This window comes from Micropterus salmoides, unplaced genomic scaffold, assembly GCF_014851395.1.
Source record: "Micropterus salmoides isolate LMB-PRFRI ecotype aquatic unplaced genomic scaffold, ASM1485139v1 Ms_hic_scaffold_10, whole genome shotgun sequence".
NCBI lineage: Eukaryota > Metazoa > Chordata > Actinopteri > Centrarchiformes > Centrarchidae > Micropterus > Micropterus salmoides.
The window spans coordinates 7,183,429-7,202,658 of NW_024040041.1; the positions used below are offsets into that span (position 1 = coordinate 7,183,429).

Here is a 19,230-nt window from a genome sequence, read left to right on the forward strand (position 1 = left end):
AGACGGCCGGGACGTGACTTCTATAAGGGCCGAAACTCTGTTGCTCCGTCCCCTCCATCTCCCTTCATTTCCTGCTCCGTTGGTATCTTGTTTCCCCCCTTTCTCCCGTGGTTGCAGTGTTTCAAAATTTGCCACTAGAGGGCACAAGGAGCCCACTGTTGTCAGCGCGAGAGGTTCTCCAGCTTGTCCTGTAGTCACCACTTTTGACATGCTATTTGTCTTGTAATCTATCATTTTTTTTCAGTGGATCATTAATCTTTTTGTGTCCTTCTCTGAAAGGCACATGCAAACAATTAATGCTGTGTGTTTTGGTTCTGCTTTGAAAAGTAAAAACATACTTGAGACATTATGTCCCACTCAGTATTAAACATCAATGAGCTGTTTAAGAAAAAGACGGGCTTAAATGCCAAAAGTATTTAGATACCCGTGCCCATATACTTTTATTTCTTTTGGTGTAGGACTATTTTTCATGGTTTGGTCTAGGCCTCTTAGCTCAAATGAAAAGAAGTTTCGACATGAGGGTGCCCCCGAGCACGAATCCAGTTCAATAAAGAAAGAGTTTTCCCAGTACTACACCTTTAGGATGAATTGGGACACTGGCCTTGTCACCCAAAACCAGTGCCTGACCGCACTTTAATATGTTGTGGCTGAATGAGGGCCCTGCAGACAGGTTCAGAAACCTACTACTTTTGGCCTCACAGTTTATTATGTTGTGTATAACTTAGAAGGGTCCAAAAAGTATTCAATTCAGAGTTAAGGTATATTAGTAACAAAGAAGGCATTGTGAAGAAGAGTAAGAAGAAAAACGTAGGTGTGAAAAGTGGTGAGAGTGAGAAAGAGAGGAAGGGGAATGAAGAGTGTAACGAGCGGAGAGGCAGAAAGGATCAGGAATGGGGGAAATGGAAATGGAGGAAAAGTAAAAGAACAGAGGGCAGAGAAACAAGGGAGGGGATCAGCCGAGCAGTTTCAGATGGTTTCCATGTGTTGAGGAGCAGGGCTGAGCTGGCTCCAGGTGGGTGTGGTTGGACACTAATGAGAAAAGTACTGCGGTAATGGAGGAGGCATATGAACGAGGCGCAGAGTGGTGAAGGGAAGGAACGAAGAAGGTGAGAGAGGGAGAAAGTAAAAGGCAGAGACAGAGAAAATGAAGGGGAGAGAGGAGTAGGACAAAGCTAAAAGGAGAAAGCAAGTGAGGTAGAGAAGGGGGGTTTGGCAAGAAGAAGAGGAAATGAGAGGTAGCAAGGAGAGTGAGTGAAAAAGGCAGCAAGGGAGAAGACCTGTTGCCTGAAGGGTAGGCTCCATATGTGCCAAATAAACAGTTGAGCACATATGGTAAACCACGCACGTACTGTAAAATACAGATGTACATATGCACACATTGATGGTGCGCTGTGGGATGGTGCGAGAGGAGAGGTGGAGGAAACTTAGCAGCAGGTTTCAGGGAGTGAGGGAGTAAGAAATATTTTGGCGTACATCCACACAGTTAATAAGTTTCCTGAGTTTGACTGGTAATCACAGTCAAAACAGACGATTTCCTCCTCACTTTTACACACAAACTGACAAACTGTCAGTCCATCCCGGACTCCTACCTGTGTCTGCTGCGGGATGTTCAGAAAGTTGTTGTCCCGTGATCCGATGCCGACAAACCTGTTGGGAGCTGTGGCGCCTGGCGTGGAGTATGCTAGAGAAACAGAAGAAGAACAAAAGAAGACATCAGTGCGTACTCAAAGACACCTGGCACGTTTACAATAATTACATCCTGGGGAATATGCGTATTCACTTTCTGCAAGTTAGATGAGAAGACTGATACCACTCCCATGTCTGTACAGTGAATACGAAGCTACTGCTAGCAGCCTGTTAGTTTAGCTTTGCAAAAGCCTAAAACAGGTGGAAACAGCTGTCCAAAGGTAACAAAATCCACCTGCAAGCAACTGTAAAGCTCACTATTTAACCCAGTCCTAAGCTAAGCAGCTGCTGGCAGTAGCTTCATATTTATCGTACGCATGTGAGAGAGAACTATTTCTTTAACATGTACTAGCATACAGTAAACCTACTTAATCACTGTTGTTAAATAAAAAAAAACATATTAATTAATTTAGTACTACAGAAAGCACTTCTATATTTCATTGAGGTCACCAAAACTCCACAGAGAAGTCTGCCAAAATCTGGTATGCCAACTTAGATCTCCCTGAGTGATTAAATCCTGTTGATAAACTCAGTTGGAAGTGATTGAGCACACCAGAATCCTGACATTGAGGATCAGTCAGGGACAGTTAAAACCCACTGGCATCAAAGTCTATGACAAATTTAGGGCAGTTTGAGGTACCCTACGGACTCCAGCATTTGAATCTCACTGAGGGATTCAGGATGCAGTGTGTGGACTTGCGCATATGTGGGTCTGTTTGTGTGGAGAAAAGGGAGGAAGGACAAGAAGGAGAGGGACAGAGAGAAAGAGAATTTGGAGATTTATGTGTATAGACATACACAGTATACATCCATGTGTTTCTAAGAATTGGAATAACATACATAAGACATAAAAGACTTTGAGACACTGACTGGGGGATAAAACGCAAACACTAAATTTGAAGGAAAGCTAAAAACAAAAAATTAAAGTGCTCCATCCAGTGCCCCTTCTATCACAGGTGAGGAAGACAAATGTACAGTGAGAAAAGCCCCACGGTTGGACTGACCCTTCACCTTAGAAACACACCATATTCTGCTTAACAACCACCAAACAAAAGAAAATCCCACCAAGAAGCTAAAACCAGCTCAACCAAAAACAAGCATGAGTAACAGGATTTTTCCACCAACGCCCCAATTTCTACTGGAATGTTTTGGAGTCCATTTAAATTAACTGCCCCAAATTTGTGCTCGTCACAAGTAAGAATCCATTAATTTTTTTAATTTTATTTTTAATCAAATTTTTCACAAGGTTTGCTATTGAGTCCAGCAGGGAAGAAAAGAGGCTTTAGATGGAGAAGAGCTGGGTTGGAGATGCAGCTTCCACACCAGAACGCACAAAGGGCTCAAAACGTAGAGTCACTCAAACTGATGGGGCCTAATACAGAACCCCGATGAGCACCACATCAGTCCATTATGAAAAATATTTTTCACCAGACCTCTGGTGGTCTTGCTCTACTCTACTGAGCTCCACAGGTTATCCTGTGCCGGCTTCCATAGCCTTCCAAGGGTTAAAGGAGGTGAGATGTTGGATACACAGGAACAATGATGGCACGAAGTTGGAGGAAGAACAATGGCAGGGGTCTTTTCACTGGAGAGGGTTGGGATTTTCAGATTATTATCATTTTTTGGTTGGTTTGGTTTTGAGATACGGTCTCTGCGGGGTCACTTACACGGAGATGCGGGCGAGGAGAGTCCGCCGTCAGGGGGCGTGCTGTTGGGTTTAGAGTCGGGCATAGGGAGGGGCACTGGGCGGGCCACTGGGGGAGGTGGAGGCAGCAAGAAGGAGCCTGGCATTTTGCTCTGGCCGCTCCCGTTTGGCTGCAGACAACACAAATAGGGTCAGGAGGGCGACATGCGACAATCCGCAGACACGGAATGAAAAGAGGACGCAGCTCGGGAGGCCAGGTCCCAAAAAATATCCATGACGGAGGGGGGGAGGCGATGGTGGAAGGAGGGAGGGTAGGTGGTGGGAAACAACAACCAAAGGAATGATGTATGTGGACGGCATCTTTTATGGAGGTGTGAAAAATAATAATCACCACAGGGTTTGATAGGAGTGGGAGCTAGAGCTTGAGGTGAGAGGTTCCACAGGGGTGGTCCGTGGTGTGTGGAGGAGTGGAGGAGGGAAGTGAGCAAATTATTGACTAGGTTCGTCCAGAAGATGGCAAGAAATCAAAACCATGGGAGAATACTCGTCTATACAAGCACAACACCACCAACGATACCAGCACCAAACAACCAAACTCCAACTAAAATTTGTCACAGCTAGAGATGAAAACAGAAACACGATGACACAACACAGGACAGGTATGCTTGACTGAAGTGTGCCATGACTGATTTACTCTCGTGCTGATGGCTGTAATTTCTAAGGGGTTGGGTGGAGCAAAAAAAAAAAAAAAGGGGTGGGAGGAGGAGTGGGAACGTCGGGGTCTGAAACGGCAAACGGCAAAATGACATCGACAAGACAATACAAAGATTTGTAGACTGAATAAACAAATGTCTAGTGTGTTCACTTGTGTTGCAGTTGGGTGCATTTCTGTATATTGTATGTAGATGTATAACATCATAAGTAAGCTTTTGGCATGCACAATCTATATATAGTATGTATACTATAGTAACATTGAATTGTAGAGCAATGAAAAATTTCAGATTTGTAGAGTGAGCCGGCATTGCTATTGGCTTTTCTATAAAAAGGCACAAATATGGAAGCAAAAAGAGGCATAAACTGACATTTTACTTGCCAGTAAAATTAAAACATCCTGGCTACCAAGGATCAATCAATTGCTATTAGGTTAGGGAAATGCCCAGACATTTAGCCTAACTGGAAACCTTGGACACTGGAATTATCAGAATTTGTAAGCCAGAATTTCTTTTTGAAATTTGAAAAAACGCACATAAAGTTGGAGCAAAGATATATTTAAATGCTATAAATTCACTTTTATTAAAATTTCAACAGTACTTATTCAGTCTCCGCTAAATTTCACAATTAGGTATACAGTTAATATTTATTATTTTTATTGTGGCACTTTTTTGCTTCCATACAAACTTATTTTCCACTATTGTTCTTTATTTTTCTACTTCCAGTGGTCTGTTGGAATATCTTCTAACTGCTCACACTTGCAAGATACATATACTGTTACTATCCTGGAATGCTAATGCAAGCTAGGCGCAGGGTGTGGCAGATCTGCAGTTTCTGTAGAAATGGGACGTTTATAAATGTAACGGTGTTCATCCTCTCTGGCAGATAGCCTTACCTGTCCGGCGGCCTGCCCCGAGCCATCAGCACAGACAAACTGCACAAATTCCTTCAGGGGGTCCTGTCCAGGGTGGTGGTGGTAGCGGATGGTTGGGTGGGTGAAATAAGGGCTAGACTGCTGGATGATGGAGGGAGAAGGAAAGTGCAGGGCCGAGGCTGAAGCACGGGGACTCCCTGCAAACAGAGACATTTGTATCAGAGGAACACAAAGTGGAGACAGAAGCAGAGAGCGAGAGGGAGACATGAACCACTGAATTCCTACACATTCTTACAGATGTGAGCGATGTATTAAGTGATTAAAGAATGAAAGCAAGAATATCACACCTCAACTGGAAACGATAAAGTATAAATCTGGTTTTAAAATGTCGTACATGAAAGGAATGTTGTTTTTCCAAGAAAAGCTGATTTCGAGTTAATAGCCAGTATGGCCTTTGCTCATAATATTTTATGATCACTCCAGTAAATCTATACAGCTTTATGGAGGCGATTTACACACACACACACACACACACACACACACACACACACACACACACACACACTGCATTCATATGTGCACACTCACAGAGGCTACATAACAATTTAAGTCAACATCATTCAGACTTGTACACAGTCAAACACTGCACACCCCTGAATGTGCACAAATTCAATAGAGGCAAGCGCTATATTTTGAATTCAGATCCAAAGAGCTTGAAAAAAGAAAAAGCACAAAGAGACTGAGTACTGTCTTAAATTAGCTGGTCTTAATGCCTGCACGCCTGTGTGCTGCTTTGAGGGTGTGATTCATTGGCGTTGATGCAATTTGGCATCGACGGACGGTAAAGCCGTTTTTTTATCTGACTCATTTTGTTTCTATGACAGAACTAAAATGTATGTTCACACTGTATGTCTAAGATGATGTTTTTCTGTTAATGGGCTTTAGAGCTCATACCTGAAAATGTGTGTGTGTGTGTGTACAACAGGTGTGGCGATGCAACACATTTGACTGTTAATAAGCTTATAAAAAATGATTCCTTCTTTTTGCTTTACAAGAGAGTAAAATAGAGGAACTCGCATCAAACAGAGCTGAATATATGTGAGAGGGGAGCAGTTGGTTGAACCCTACCACCAAACACAAAGCCCTCTCTGTCAGACCTATATCCATTACTAAATCTCCTTCATTTGTATTAGAAGCCTGTTCTCCTCTTAGCTGTGCCAGTCTGACACCCACCCCATCCCATCCAGGCCCCCCAGCTGCCCATGTTGGGCTGCCAACAGTCTTTGGTGCTTGCATCTTATACATTGTGTGTGTGAGTGTACTTCATGAGTGCGCCAAACCCGCTGCATAACCCCCCAGACAGGGGCCTATGCCTCTGAGCCCAGCAACACCTTGCTCCCATGCCAGGCTGCCTGCTCCCCAGTGGAGCTGTCTCCCTGCTTCTATTAGTCCCCTACTAATCCCATTAGAGACTGGGTGAAAGCCAAACACTCTTGGGGTGCGGGGGTTTGGGATGGGGTGGGGTGAGGCAGGATGGGAGGGAATCCCAACACCCCTGCTTTCTCTATCTAGCACAGTGGTTCCCAACCTTTTTTGTCTCATGTACCCCCCACAGCCTTGTCAGATGAACTCAAATGCGCTCTTTTGAATTGAGTGAATTGAAACTGGATAATACTGAACATGATATATTTTTTTATACAACTGAACTGTCAATGTTTGTGTCTGTTTGGTCAAGTTTGTATTTGTACTACCTCCTCGGAGTGGCATAAGCCAAATGTTTCAACTATTTATCCATTACGTTTACCTAAATATTTCACTCCTTTATTTATTACTTTCAACCACTTATCCATTACATTCACCAATACTGAAAGTGTTTATTCATCATCTCTTCCAGACATTTTTTTTTAGCAAGCAGTGTAAACTTCCCTGCTGGCTCGCTAAATAGTTTTGGCACACAACATAGTGCACAGTGGTTAAATGCTACTGTGGCACAGTGGTTAGCACTGTCACCTCACTGTCAGCCTTTCTGTCTGCCCTGTGATTGAGTGGCGACCTGTGCAAGGTGTACCCCACCTCACGCCCATTGTCAGCTGGGACCAGATTTAGCCCCCCATGACCCTCTAGTGGGTATCATATCTAATGGATTGAGGGAAATTGTGATTTTACACAATCTTTCACAAAGTACTCCCTGGCAATTGCAGAAGTTCCCATGGGGCATGTGGACCCCTGGTTGGGAATCTCTCCTCTAGAGGGAGGACGGCGGAATATGGTGGGAGGGATAAACCACTCCTGACAACACCACCACTGTGAGTGGCTACTCGTGCTCCTCAACCCCACTTCTCCAAGCCCTAAATCATCTTAGATCTTGTCTTTCAACAGAAAAACAACAACACTGATGATGTGGTAAGCACTTTCACGGAAGCGTGGGTACAGCTCCAGCTTGCTCATTGCAAGAGTTTGTGTAAAAGGAAACAAATCACAACTGAACAAATCACAACTGCTGGCCACAACAAGGATGGGATATTGTGTCTATGTGCTCATGTTAGCGTGAACATGGATATGCATGTGTGGAGATTGGATTTGCTGTAGCTACACCTAAAGAGGCATAGGGTCTGTCAGGAGGGTTTAATAACACGGCGGTCAACCTCATTGCTTCACATCTGCTTGGTGGCTTAAAAAGCCTTTGATGTAGCCAAGCTACAAACTAAAGCACATGGGTAATTATCTCCAGTGAGCTCCTTCACTGGGTGAATTCACAGACGTGCGCTTTCCAAATAGAAGAGGAAGTCTCTTTTTCGATCTGTACCGTGATGAGTGTGATGATTTATTGTTGGAGCCCCTTTGGCTCTGTTTGATATCTGATGCTATCATGAGCCGCTTGTTTCAGTCTGGTGGAGGATGAGCTGCTTCACACAGCGACTCAGAGCCTTATTTTCCACCATTCCAAGTATGACTAAAGATACGTGCTCACCCACATTGAGATCAATTTGGTGTTCCCACAAAAATGATTTATATCATCATTTGTATTATATTTCTATTGTGGAATATTACAAGACTCTATGTTTTCTGTGTGGTCATTTGATTGAACACACATGAATGTAGGAACAAGGTATCAGTATCATCTTCAAACAAGATTTTGACAGGGAGCCTACTGAAGATGGGCCCCCAGTTATTTAGTACTGTACTTCCATAAAGATGGGGGTTCATGAGAGACTGATTAAAGAAATGTTTAAAATCAAAATAGTGGAGCAGAGATGCTGCACGTTGACTATCAGTCTCTAGTTATAGATCAAGTGCCAAGAAAGTTGGACCCATAATGCAACTCAATAATGTCTTTCATTAACTCCCCGCCTCCTAAAGGCCCACCTCTTTCAAACCCCACACATCCAGTTTGTAACGCTGGGTTAATGGTAAAATATTTAATCTTTCCTGTCGAGATAACCCTGATGACATCAGTATGACATCATCGGGGTTATTTTATTCACGATGGAAAGCTCTCTTCAGAGCCACAAAATACTTTACAGCAATACATTAAGCTGTTTTCACAGGCCGAACAGTAATAAGAACACTGAATTTCATGTGTAAAATTGATGGTGCACCTTTAATAGTGCCCCTTTAATTGTATGTGTAGAGCATTCAAGTAGTATAATTAACATCACTTACCAACTTTCCACCAAGAGGTCTCCACCATAATTCACAATCGAACAGCGGCTCAGCCATCCCTTATTAATCTTATATCTTTAATTATAAACGACTTCTTTCTTATTAGAAATTTTGCATTTGAGGTTATTTGTGCACTTAAAATTACCTTCGTAAGTCTCCATTTTCTGCTAACTTCTTTCAAGTTTCAGAAATATTCTAAAAATAAATGTCAAGTGTCATATCCATGACAAGATAAGCCAGGAGTCAATGAGTAAATAACATGCGATTCAAGTGTCATTTACATCATTTAGAACAAGTGCCTTGCAGTCAACTGAAAAGATGTGAAAGAATAGGCAGCAGCAGCCCCGTTGGTCCACCCTGATAAGAATAAAGTGATCAATACAGATGATGTCTAGAGATGTACGATCACCAACCATCCACCAGACAGACCCAGAAAAGTCACACACCACACCCAGACTCCCTAGAAGCTCCGTCACCAGCTTGACCTGCACCCTACAAGGTCAGAAAAGGCAGAGGAGGCAGAGATGCCTGCCAGCTTTTTAGTTCCCAGCCACTCTCATCTCCCAAAGACAACGCTCCCACCTCTGCGCCAGGGGGAAGGGGTGGGGCCCTGAAGAAGTGGGGGTGGGTAGGAGGAGATGGTGAGGAGGGGAGAGGGAGGGGTGGGGGCGATCAGGGGGATCGGGAGCTGGGTTGGTCTCACCTGGTCTCACTCCCGCCAGCATTGGCAGTGGGTGGTGGGTGAACGCCATGCGGGGGGACCTCGTCTGGGAGGACAGGGCGCTGAAATCGAATTTCCCCGGCTTCTTAAGAGAACTAGGCGATGAGAGTCCTGGCAAAAAGGGGATCAACAAAATGGCAGAACAGAGACGAGGTTTTAATCAAACATGGCTGCTTTTCTTACTTCGACTCTACTAAAAAAAAGAGAGAAAAATAAACTTATCACTTTTTTATTTGATTGCAAGAATCGAATGATCATGATTGACTGAAATCAATGGACTGATCGATTGATTCATTCATTGATTTGTTGATTGGCTTAACATACAGATGGGTTCTCACAATCTGTCTGTCTAATGCTCTATGTTTGTGTACAGTCAGCGGGCTGTACCATGTCCGTCAGACTGGGGGAGGGGGGGGGGGTTGAGGGCAGGGTCCGGTGAGAGGCCACGTTTTTTTTGAAGCAGCAGGGGTTCAGAGCGAAGGGAGGTGACGGGAGAAAGGGGGAAGGTGTGGGGAGCTCGGGAGGCTAGGGGCTAGTGTCAAGAGAGAGGAGAGCTGGGAAATGCAATGGCGGAGTGGACTGGAGTGCAAGTGCACACAGCAAAGTCCTACTCGCTGGTTTTACTCACAGGGCAATCCACTGAAAACAATCCAGAGATGTCCCCTTTTTGAGATCAGACTAATCCCAATCCACAATGATCTCAGAGCCTGGTGTGGCTACAGTGAGCTCCAGGAACACAGTAAATAACACGCCAACCAACCTACTCAGTGCACTGTCAGCATGCCTCTTTAGAATGAATGGGCTCCTGGATGGCCTCATATCTGGGGCAGATTGTGCTTTTCAAGCCAAAGCCAGCACAAGCAGCTACATATAGCTGCAGAAGAGCATGCCAAAACATACATCAATGGATCCTCTAATGTAGTGCCCTTCCGCATATCTGACAGCCAGGTATTTTATGTTACTGCCTTAAGACGTATGGTATTTCAAAAAGAAGTCGTTTCTGAGCCCTCACACACACACACACACACACAAGCTGCCCAGGCTGGGTGGCGAGCACCGGGAAAACTGCCAGTAAATACTGGATGGGAGAGCGATAGAAAGATGGAAGGAGTTAAGCAGGAGAGGAGCGGTGACGGCATTGCCGCCACACAGACAAACATATTAAAGTGTCCCCCTCTGTCTATAAATGTCGGATGAGGCTAAAGCACTGCATGAAATATCCCTCAGTTTGGTAAAAATGGGCACACTAAGTATAGGCCAGGCTCACCAGCGGACCAGAAACATGGCCAAAAGTGTGAGAGCTACAGATAAAAGAGGCTCTCTTCTGTGATCAAGGCCTTGTGTGGTGGGCGCTGAGGGACTTTATTTTGATGTATGGTAATCCAAAGGCACAATTTAGACTCTCAGGGTTTGAGGACCAGCGCCAAATGGTGTATTTGACCTCTGCCGGTAACCGCAATGTTGAATATATGCTGAAATAAAACTCTGGAAAGAACAATCCATAAAACAGAGAATAATGAGGAAGTAAAAGTATAGAAAAGTACATCAGCGTGGACACACAGACCTCATTAATTTTCTCTGGAACATACAGGACTCATGTTTTGTTTGCTTCAGATTTGGTTGAAAGAGTACAGTGATAAACAACCTTGGCGAGCAAAAGCCCCATAAACTACTCAACGACACAATATTCACACATATAAAACAAACACACTCAAATAAAGACGTGGGTAATTTCAACATGGCCCAGAGAGATGTGGAAATAGATTTTATGAGCTAAGCATATAAAGTCTACGAGAGCAGATTTCTGAAAAGCTTTTTTTTTAATGCTTCACTGGGAAAGGTTTTATCACTATTTACCCACAATGCTCATGGGCAGCTGTGATTGTGTGGGCACCGATAAGTATAGAAAAAGGTGGGCACCGGCACTTATGCTCAGACAGGCACATCATGTGACACATGTAGGTGGGAGGAGCGGATACTATAAGGAGGGTGAGATAAAAATTTTATGTAAGTGTAGAAGTATGAAAAGTGTATGTAAGTTTTATTTATTTATTTTTTTGTACAACCATGGAGGCCTACAATTACACAAGGTTCAGAGTCCAGACAACAGTTTGAAGCCAGAAGGATGCAAGATCCATATGAATCAATTTTACAGGAGAGTTAGAAGATAACACTTTTGTTGTTGTTTAAACAGTATATGTTGGCCTCCATGTGTATTTATATGTATGAATAAGATATATGATTCACTTTGTAGAGCCCAATCAACCCTTCTGGGCTGCTTGTGTCTTTTCCGGGTAAAAAATGACACAACATTCTCTAAAGGATCCAGAGAAAAGAAGGAAGGAGGAAGAAAGGGAGTAAACTATAAAGCATTTTTGTGTTGCATTTGGAGCAAAGAAATTAATTCTTGACTAAAATATCAGTGACGGATCATTGCAGGTCACTGATAATTATAATGGTGTTTGGCCAGCCATAGAGTTAAAAGCCTAGTGAAAAAAGGAATAAAAGTGGAGCAGAAGAACAGCTGGACACACGTTTCAAGAAGATAAAAAGTATAAACTATTTGCTACAGTCAGCAGGACATTAGTAACGTAGGCCTGTTATCCATCTAGTACTGATATTTTACTTCTGATGGTGTGTTTGAAACTTTGCTTGGTAATATATTACAACCAATTTAATTTATTGCACAGGGAGTACGCCTGCTGCTGCAATGCAAAACTTTGACGAGCTGCTAGTGGTGGAAGACGCACTCAGATCCTTTACTATTGCACAGTCCTGACTCAAACCGGCGACATCGGGTACGGGAAGCGGACACACTGATGAGGAGGCGAAAACCCATGGGCCCTTGCGACTACATCACTTAAATCCATCTAGTCAAAAACATCCTTTTTTTATTTTTTATCTTTTCCTCTAGTGAAGTGCTACACCATGTCAATAATTTAGGTTCTTGTTGATGTAATGTCATTTGTTTTGTGATGTTTTTTATGAAGCAACAATGGACTGTGCGCAAGCCAAATTTCCCTTCGGGGACAATAAAGTTTAACCTAACCTAACCTAAAACCACATTGTAAAAATACTCGAGTCATGCATTCGAAACTTCACTAAAGATGAAGTACAATATTAGTAAAAGTAAATGTACTCATTCAAAATGGCCACTGTCCCATTATCATATTGTACACATCATAATATTGTATTATAACTGTTGATGCAGTAAGCATATTTTAATGGAATAACTGTTGCTAATTTATATACTGTACTATTATTTGTATGTAAAACCTTGATCTGAGCTAATCTAAGCTGTCAGATATTGATGCATGGTATGTAAGGACAATATTTGCATCTGAAATGTATATGGTAGAAGTATGAAGTAGCCTTAAATAGAAATATTCAAGAAAAATACCACAGCATTGTACTTCAGTACTTCAATGAATACACTTAGTTACTTTTCACCACGGCAACAGGTCAGCCAGTATCTCAATCATGAAGCACGCAGCAAGGCGTCATTACTGCGACTTGATGAAACTTTACAAAAACAAATAGGTTAGCTATCTAACGAACTTTGCGAAACAATATGTTAAAGAATGTGCTGTTTTACTGTGTATGCTCAGAACGTCAGGGTAAAATGTATAATTTCAACTGGTGTATGGATTCCTCGCTCGTGCGGTTAAAAACAGACAAGCTGAACCCCAACATGTTGTGGATTCAATGCATCCCTGCAATTAAGCCTGTTTGGCTCCAGTTCCCCCTGTGGTAGGTATAGGGATGACTGCGTGCCACCACAGAACAAGTTCAATTATAACTGGCTTATTATGCATAAACAGCCTTAAATTATACATATTGTTTTCAGTCTCTATCATATTCCCTAATTAGTCAGTATCTTGCTGAAATATCTGGTACTATGTGGCTTCTCAGTGAGGAACAGCAAATGAGGCCCAGATGCCCAATGAAAGCTTTGTCTGATAAAGCTAACAGAAGTTACTCTGATCTCTCCCTTAATCTGTGTGTGTGTGTGGGTTGTTGTGAGTCTACACACACACACACACACACACACACACACACACACACAAACGCACACACACACACACACACACACACACACACACACACACACTGTTGTTTGTTCTGCATTATTTCTGTGTCCTGCTCCTGGCACACTGCACAAGCAGACTGGCAGCCAATTGCTCCCATGACCCTCTAGTCTTGCCACGCTAACAAGCTGGCGACCACACAAACCCCTAACTGTCACAGAACTGGTCCACTAGCATGTGCACAACCCCATACACACCACACCAAAAAGAGAGCTCACACACTCGTCATTCAGGTAAGCAGGAAACGATGTGCATTAGCAGAGTTGTGTCCCTTTTTAATGACCTCACACACCATTAGCACTCAAACGCTAAGGTAAATGTGCATCAGACAAAGCAAGGACACCTTAACAACCCCACAACCACACACACGACAGTTTTGAAGCCATAACACCAAATAATTAGCTGGAATTCTCTGTCAATACCACAAACACTTGGGACCCCCCACCCCCACCCCTATTGAAATGTTGGTAGCGGGTTTTCCCACCATTGAGCAGCGGGAGCAAGCAGGCAGGAGGAGAGAACGGAGCAGAGCAGAGCAGAACGGGAGACAGCAGACTTAATGATGAATTACATGATCACCTGCTATGCCTCAGAGCTTTTCATTCAGGTAGAGGATCACCTCCAGAGCAGGCAGAGGCCTTCCCTCCCCCTCCCCTCCTATCCTCGGCCCCTCCTCTCTTCTCCTCATCTCTCACTCCCAACACCACCACCACCATCACCAGAACAGATGTCTGCTGTAACCCAGTAGCTCCCTTCGCTGTAGACACATGGAGGCGCCATCTGGACCGGAACGCTGCTCCTCTCCAGATTGGGGTGTGTATGTGTATGTGTGTGTGAATGTAAATCAGAGAAAGAGCTTAAATTTGGTTTTTGAGTGTGCGTGTGCGTGTGCATGTCTGCCATCCATTTGCAAATGTGTGTGTTAGTGAGTAAGCATGTCTCGGAGACAGAAGGTGGCTTGTGCATTGATGACACACCTGAGCGCCTTCAGTCGTGTTTGTTTGGGTCGTATGTTGTTTTTTCCTGTGCTGTCTTTCAGAGACGGTTGCGTCAGGCCTACAGCAGGTGGGACACCACTCAACAGCTCCGTCTAAACAACCCGGCTGGATGAAGCGGCCAACGCTGCTACTCAACAAACCCTCATTCACATTCACTCACACACACACACACACACACACCCTCCCTCCTTCTCGGTGTCTTTCAACGCTCGCTTTCTCTCTCTGGGCTCGACAACAAAATTACAACACCCAAAGCACTTAGCTGAATGTTGCTGACAAATTCACACCACCTCGGGAAACTTTGTTTGTGTGCATGTGGTGTGTCTCAACAATGTGGTTTCTGGATATGATAATGCACAAAATTACACATTGTTAGACATTGTATGTCAGGATAAGAGTAATTCATGTTTTTTAATGCACCAGGGATGTCTTCTTCCTCCTAGATGTCTGATTCTTTCACAGATTTACGGCAACATCTTTGAGGCAGACGGGCGGTGGATGTTATGGAGCTACTGGGCTACCAAAAGGCTTTGGTAAACCCACAATGGACAACAGCAGACATCTGGTAGAAACACAACCCCACCCAGCGGCAGCATAGCCAGAGAACAAGACACAAGAGAGGGATGAAGAGAAGAGAAGATAAAGGACAAATGGAAAATGCTCGGAGAGCTTACAGGAAGTGCAAACAGACTTGAAAATAGGACAGAAAGAGACAAGTTGAGGGTGGTTTTAGCTGAAGTAGAGCATGTATACATGTACACAGTATAATGTTTAATGTTGTTCTAACCATGGTAAGGAAACTGCACTCCATCGCTCTCATGCTTAATCTTCCTCTCCTGCACACTGGCCAAATGGTGTTGCACTGAAAGGCCAAACAGGGGAGAAGGGAAGAGTTAACAATGGAAGAGGGGAGGAGAGAAAAAGACAAAGACAGAGAGAGATGGAAAGAATGGGAGAGAGAAAGAAGGGTGGTTAAATAATGGGCAACAGGGGATGTTAATGTTATAGAGTGCAGCAAGTGTCTATAAAAGTTACATCATTACTGCTGGCGGTATTAAAATGGCAGCATGTGAGTGGGAGTGATGGTTATAAATTGGAGAACACATGAAAACTTAATTTAACAGAATCCCTAAAGTCAAATACCAAACCCAAGACATATATGAAGTCTACTGTAAATACATTTGACATGGTATCCGTCATGATGGTTAAGAATGCTGTAAGCCAAAGCGTGAGTGGTTATGATTTAAGAAGTAAATGGGTGGTTACACTGGTGCTGCTCTGCTGCAATACTCAGACAACACAGAAGCATTTGGATGGTATAACTCAGAGGGTGTATGGGGAATAATGTGAGAGGAATAGTTAGGCATTTTGGGAATTAAGTTACTCGATTTCTTAGTTAGATGAAAAGATTGCTGCCACTGTCATAACTGCACGGCAACGTAAATATGAAGCTACAGTCAATAGTTGGTTATCTTAATGTTAGCTTAGCACAAAAGATTAAAAACAGGGGGAAACAGCTACCCTGGCTCTGTCTGAAGGTAACATACTACATATAAGCACCTGTAAAGTTCAAATAAACCTATTACATATTGTTAGTGTAAGCTAGTTAGGGTTAGCTTAGCTTAGCACAAAGACTGGAAAACAGAGCCTGGCTGTTCACCTGCAGACACTTCTAAAGCTCACTGACGCTCACATGTTATGCCTTGTTTGTTTTATCTGTGCAAAAACTAAATTGTTAAAGCGACATGTAGGTTAGTTGTTTCCCTGTGTTTCCAGTCTTTGTCCTAAGCTGAGCTAACTGGCTGCTGGTTGCAGCTTCATATTTACTGTGCAGACATGATAGCTGTATCAATGTTCTCATCTAACTCTTGGAAAGAAAACGAATAAGCGTATTTCTCAAAATGTCAAACTATTCCTTAAATAAGATACGGTCATATATAAAGATCTCACTACACTAGCCTGTCATTGTCTTATTTAAATGGCTATACTGATAAAGTAAGCCAAAGTCTAATGGCTAAAAGGAAACACAAAAGGGTATAGACATTTTTACAAACAAAAGTCTAGCTTTTGAGAGTTATCTGTGTTATATCTACATTATGTAGCTTAGAGAATCTCAGACATCACACTCACTCACACACGCACACAAACACACACACATACAACCCAGGAGTTAAACTCAATGTTTGTTAGCACTAACACCGTAACAACTAACGAGCAAATTATATCTAAATATACCTATTTCTGCCACTCTCCTCACTGACAACTCAGACAATAGACACTAGGATAAATTAATTCAAAATTCTCAGTTTTATGGTCTGATTAAAGGGTCAGTTCAATCAAAACAAAAACAGATATATTTTCACACTCTCACTTCGTAAGCATGACAGTTTACGGTTTTATTTGGAGAGGTTTTGGTGGCTCAAAACCTCTGCAAATAAAACCAAAACTATCTGCATGTTGAAAGCACTTGGGGTAAGAGAGTAAATATGTTTGTGTATGTGTTTTAGGTAAACTGGCCCTTTAAGTCCCTGTTGCAGGTGAGAAAGGATGCTATAACGTGGATGTGGCATAACAACAGCCCTTATCTCAAACTGGCCTGTTCTGCTCAATGGGGGGTCAGGGTACAGGTTACAAGTGGAGTAGAAGTTGTGAATGCAAGAGGGTGAGAAAGAGAGTCGGGATGATGAGGGCGTGAAGTGATGGAGAGAAGGGTAAACACAATACAGAGGAAAGGGGGACATGTTGGTGGAAGGAGGAGAGCTACGGCTTCTGGTCCATTTCAAGTCAGCTAGTGTATAATTAACACCTGAAATCGTTTATTTTAAAAGGGCCCTGAAAACATATTTTGTCAATGATTTGCTCGTACATTAACACACAATTTTCAGCCAGAGGTACATTAGTTTTGTTTATTTCACATGAGCGATTCCTAGATTTGTGGGGGGGGGGGTTGTTTCTGGCTATTTTCAATAGCGTGAAGTGGGTGGAACACGTACCCCGATGCACCGAACAGGATCTAGCAACATTTGAATGAAAATGGGATGCCAACAACTGTTGTTTGCTTAGTCATAAATAGTTGTTGTAGTTCAAGATTTTGGAAAATGCACTTTATGCTTTCTTTCTGAGGGTTAGATATGAAGATGAGAACCAATCTCATGTCTGTACAGTAAATAGGAAGTTACTACCTCATTGCTCTCATAAAGACTGGAAACAGGGGGAACAGCTTGACCTGGCTTTATTCAAAGTATTGCAATCCGCCTACCAGCACCTCTAAAGCTCACAAATAAACATGTTCTATCTTGTTTGTTTAATCTGTAAAAGAACCAGAAGACTCCAGGAAGTTTCTGCACCCAACCAAGAAATAGTCTGGCACATTACCCCCCAGTGAAATCACATTGTATCGTTTTACACTTTGGTTTTTGTCCAGATTAAACAAACAAGATATCTCATGTTAATTAGTGCACTTTAGAGTTGCTGGAAGGTGGGTTTTCTTACCTTTGGACTGAGCCAGGCTAGCTGTTTCCCCCTGTTTTCCAGTCTTTATGTTAATAGCCAGCTGTTGGCTGCATCTTCTTATTGATCATACAGACATGACAGCAGTATCAATCTCCTCATCTAACTCTCAGCAAGAAAGTGAATAAGTGTATTTTCCAAAATGTTCTAACTATTCCTTTAATGTTACAGAGAGAAAAAAAATGTTTTCAGGGGCTTTAAAATTTGATGTAAAGCCAGTGTCTAAAGAAAAAACACTGGAAGAGCTGCTTCTGTTGCAGTCTCCATCAACTTTTCTTATTATTTATAACTTAAAAAGCAGTAAAATTTTTTAGTCTGAATTGATGTGGACCTCAGCCCAGCTCCACTGGGAAGAATCTGATGGGGAGGTTGTAGCGGGACTACCTGCATCCACATCATTAGGCCAGCCGCTGGACTGAGAGCTGCTGCCAGCCGCTGGGGAACGGCCTGAGTAGAACACATCGTCCACCGGGCTCTCCATCTCGCTGTCGTCAATGGACTTGCGCTTGTTGGAGCTGAGAGAAAAAGAAGAGAGGAGGGGGTTTGTTTAACTCTTGAAGAAGGGGAAGAGGAAGGAGTTAGAGGGATTTTTACCATTTGTTTTTACCATTTTCCTTAAAAAATGTTACATGTTAGCCTGGTTTCTTGCTAAACTACAACTACTAATGGGTGTTTGTGGCTCTTATAAATGCATACATATCATTTGTGGGACAACTGAGGACAAATGTGAGTGCTTATTTCCCCTGGAATCAGGCATGTGTCTGCATGGAATCAAGAGTTATAAAAATTCTAAATGTCAAGGTTTCCCTTCAGTGTTTTGTTTTCATATTATGTTTTAGCCAGGGGGGACATCGTAACACAACTGGAGACAACGAGACAAACATGAGGCCAGAATTTATTCAACATGCTGGATCCATATCCCCAAAGCAGCCTCACGCTAGAAAACGAGCGCATAAAATGTGCATGGGGATGCTGGAACGCTTTTGTGTGTGTGTTTGCAGATTCTTATAGGCTCATACATCTGTGACCAATAAAATAAAAGGGGGTTGTGAACGTACAGCGTTTCACCGCTGATCCAAAATGTTTAAATATGCGTGCACTCATGTGCATATCTATGTGACAGCATGCATGTGTGGCTTTTGTGCGAGTGTGATGCAGGGGTCTGTGTTACATTAGTATCAAGGGAGACATTCTGTAATGAGTGTAACTACCTCCGTGGGAGACTTGCATAAAGCTCCATTTCAGTCCTGCAGCACAAGATGAGCGAGAGAGGGCGGCAGAGGGAGCAAGGGGAAATGACAAGAGACAAAAGACACAAACGCAGACAAAGTGAT

At 43.0% G+C, this 19,230-nt stretch overlaps 1 protein-coding gene across 22 annotated transcripts in view; it reads right to left on the reverse strand.

Moving 5' to 3' along the window:
• Window positions 1-19,230, reverse strand: part of nfixb (nuclear factor I/Xb) — a 134,373-nt gene that overhangs the window by 7,646 nt on the left and 107,497 nt on the right. For 10 of the 22 annotated variants that reach the window (XM_038693115.1, XM_038693129.1, XM_038693178.1 and 7 more), the window contains 7 exons: window positions 19,108-19,143; window positions 18,281-18,411; window positions 15,174-15,248; window positions 9,283-9,411; window positions 4,938-5,113; window positions 3,354-3,501; window positions 1,590-1,681 (listed from right to left, as the gene is read on the reverse strand). In XM_038693115.1, coding sequence (XP_038549043.1) covers window positions 1,590-1,681; window positions 3,354-3,501; window positions 4,938-5,113; window positions 9,283-9,411; window positions 15,174-15,248; window positions 18,281-18,411; window positions 19,108-19,143 — 787 coding nt within the window. The remainder of the gene's footprint in view (window positions 1-1,589; window positions 1,682-3,353; window positions 3,502-4,937; window positions 5,114-9,282; window positions 9,412-15,173; window positions 15,249-18,280; window positions 18,412-19,107; window positions 19,144-19,230) is intronic. The other 12 variants (XM_038693238.1, XM_038693105.1, XM_038693187.1 and 9 more) reach the window with 9 other exon arrangements.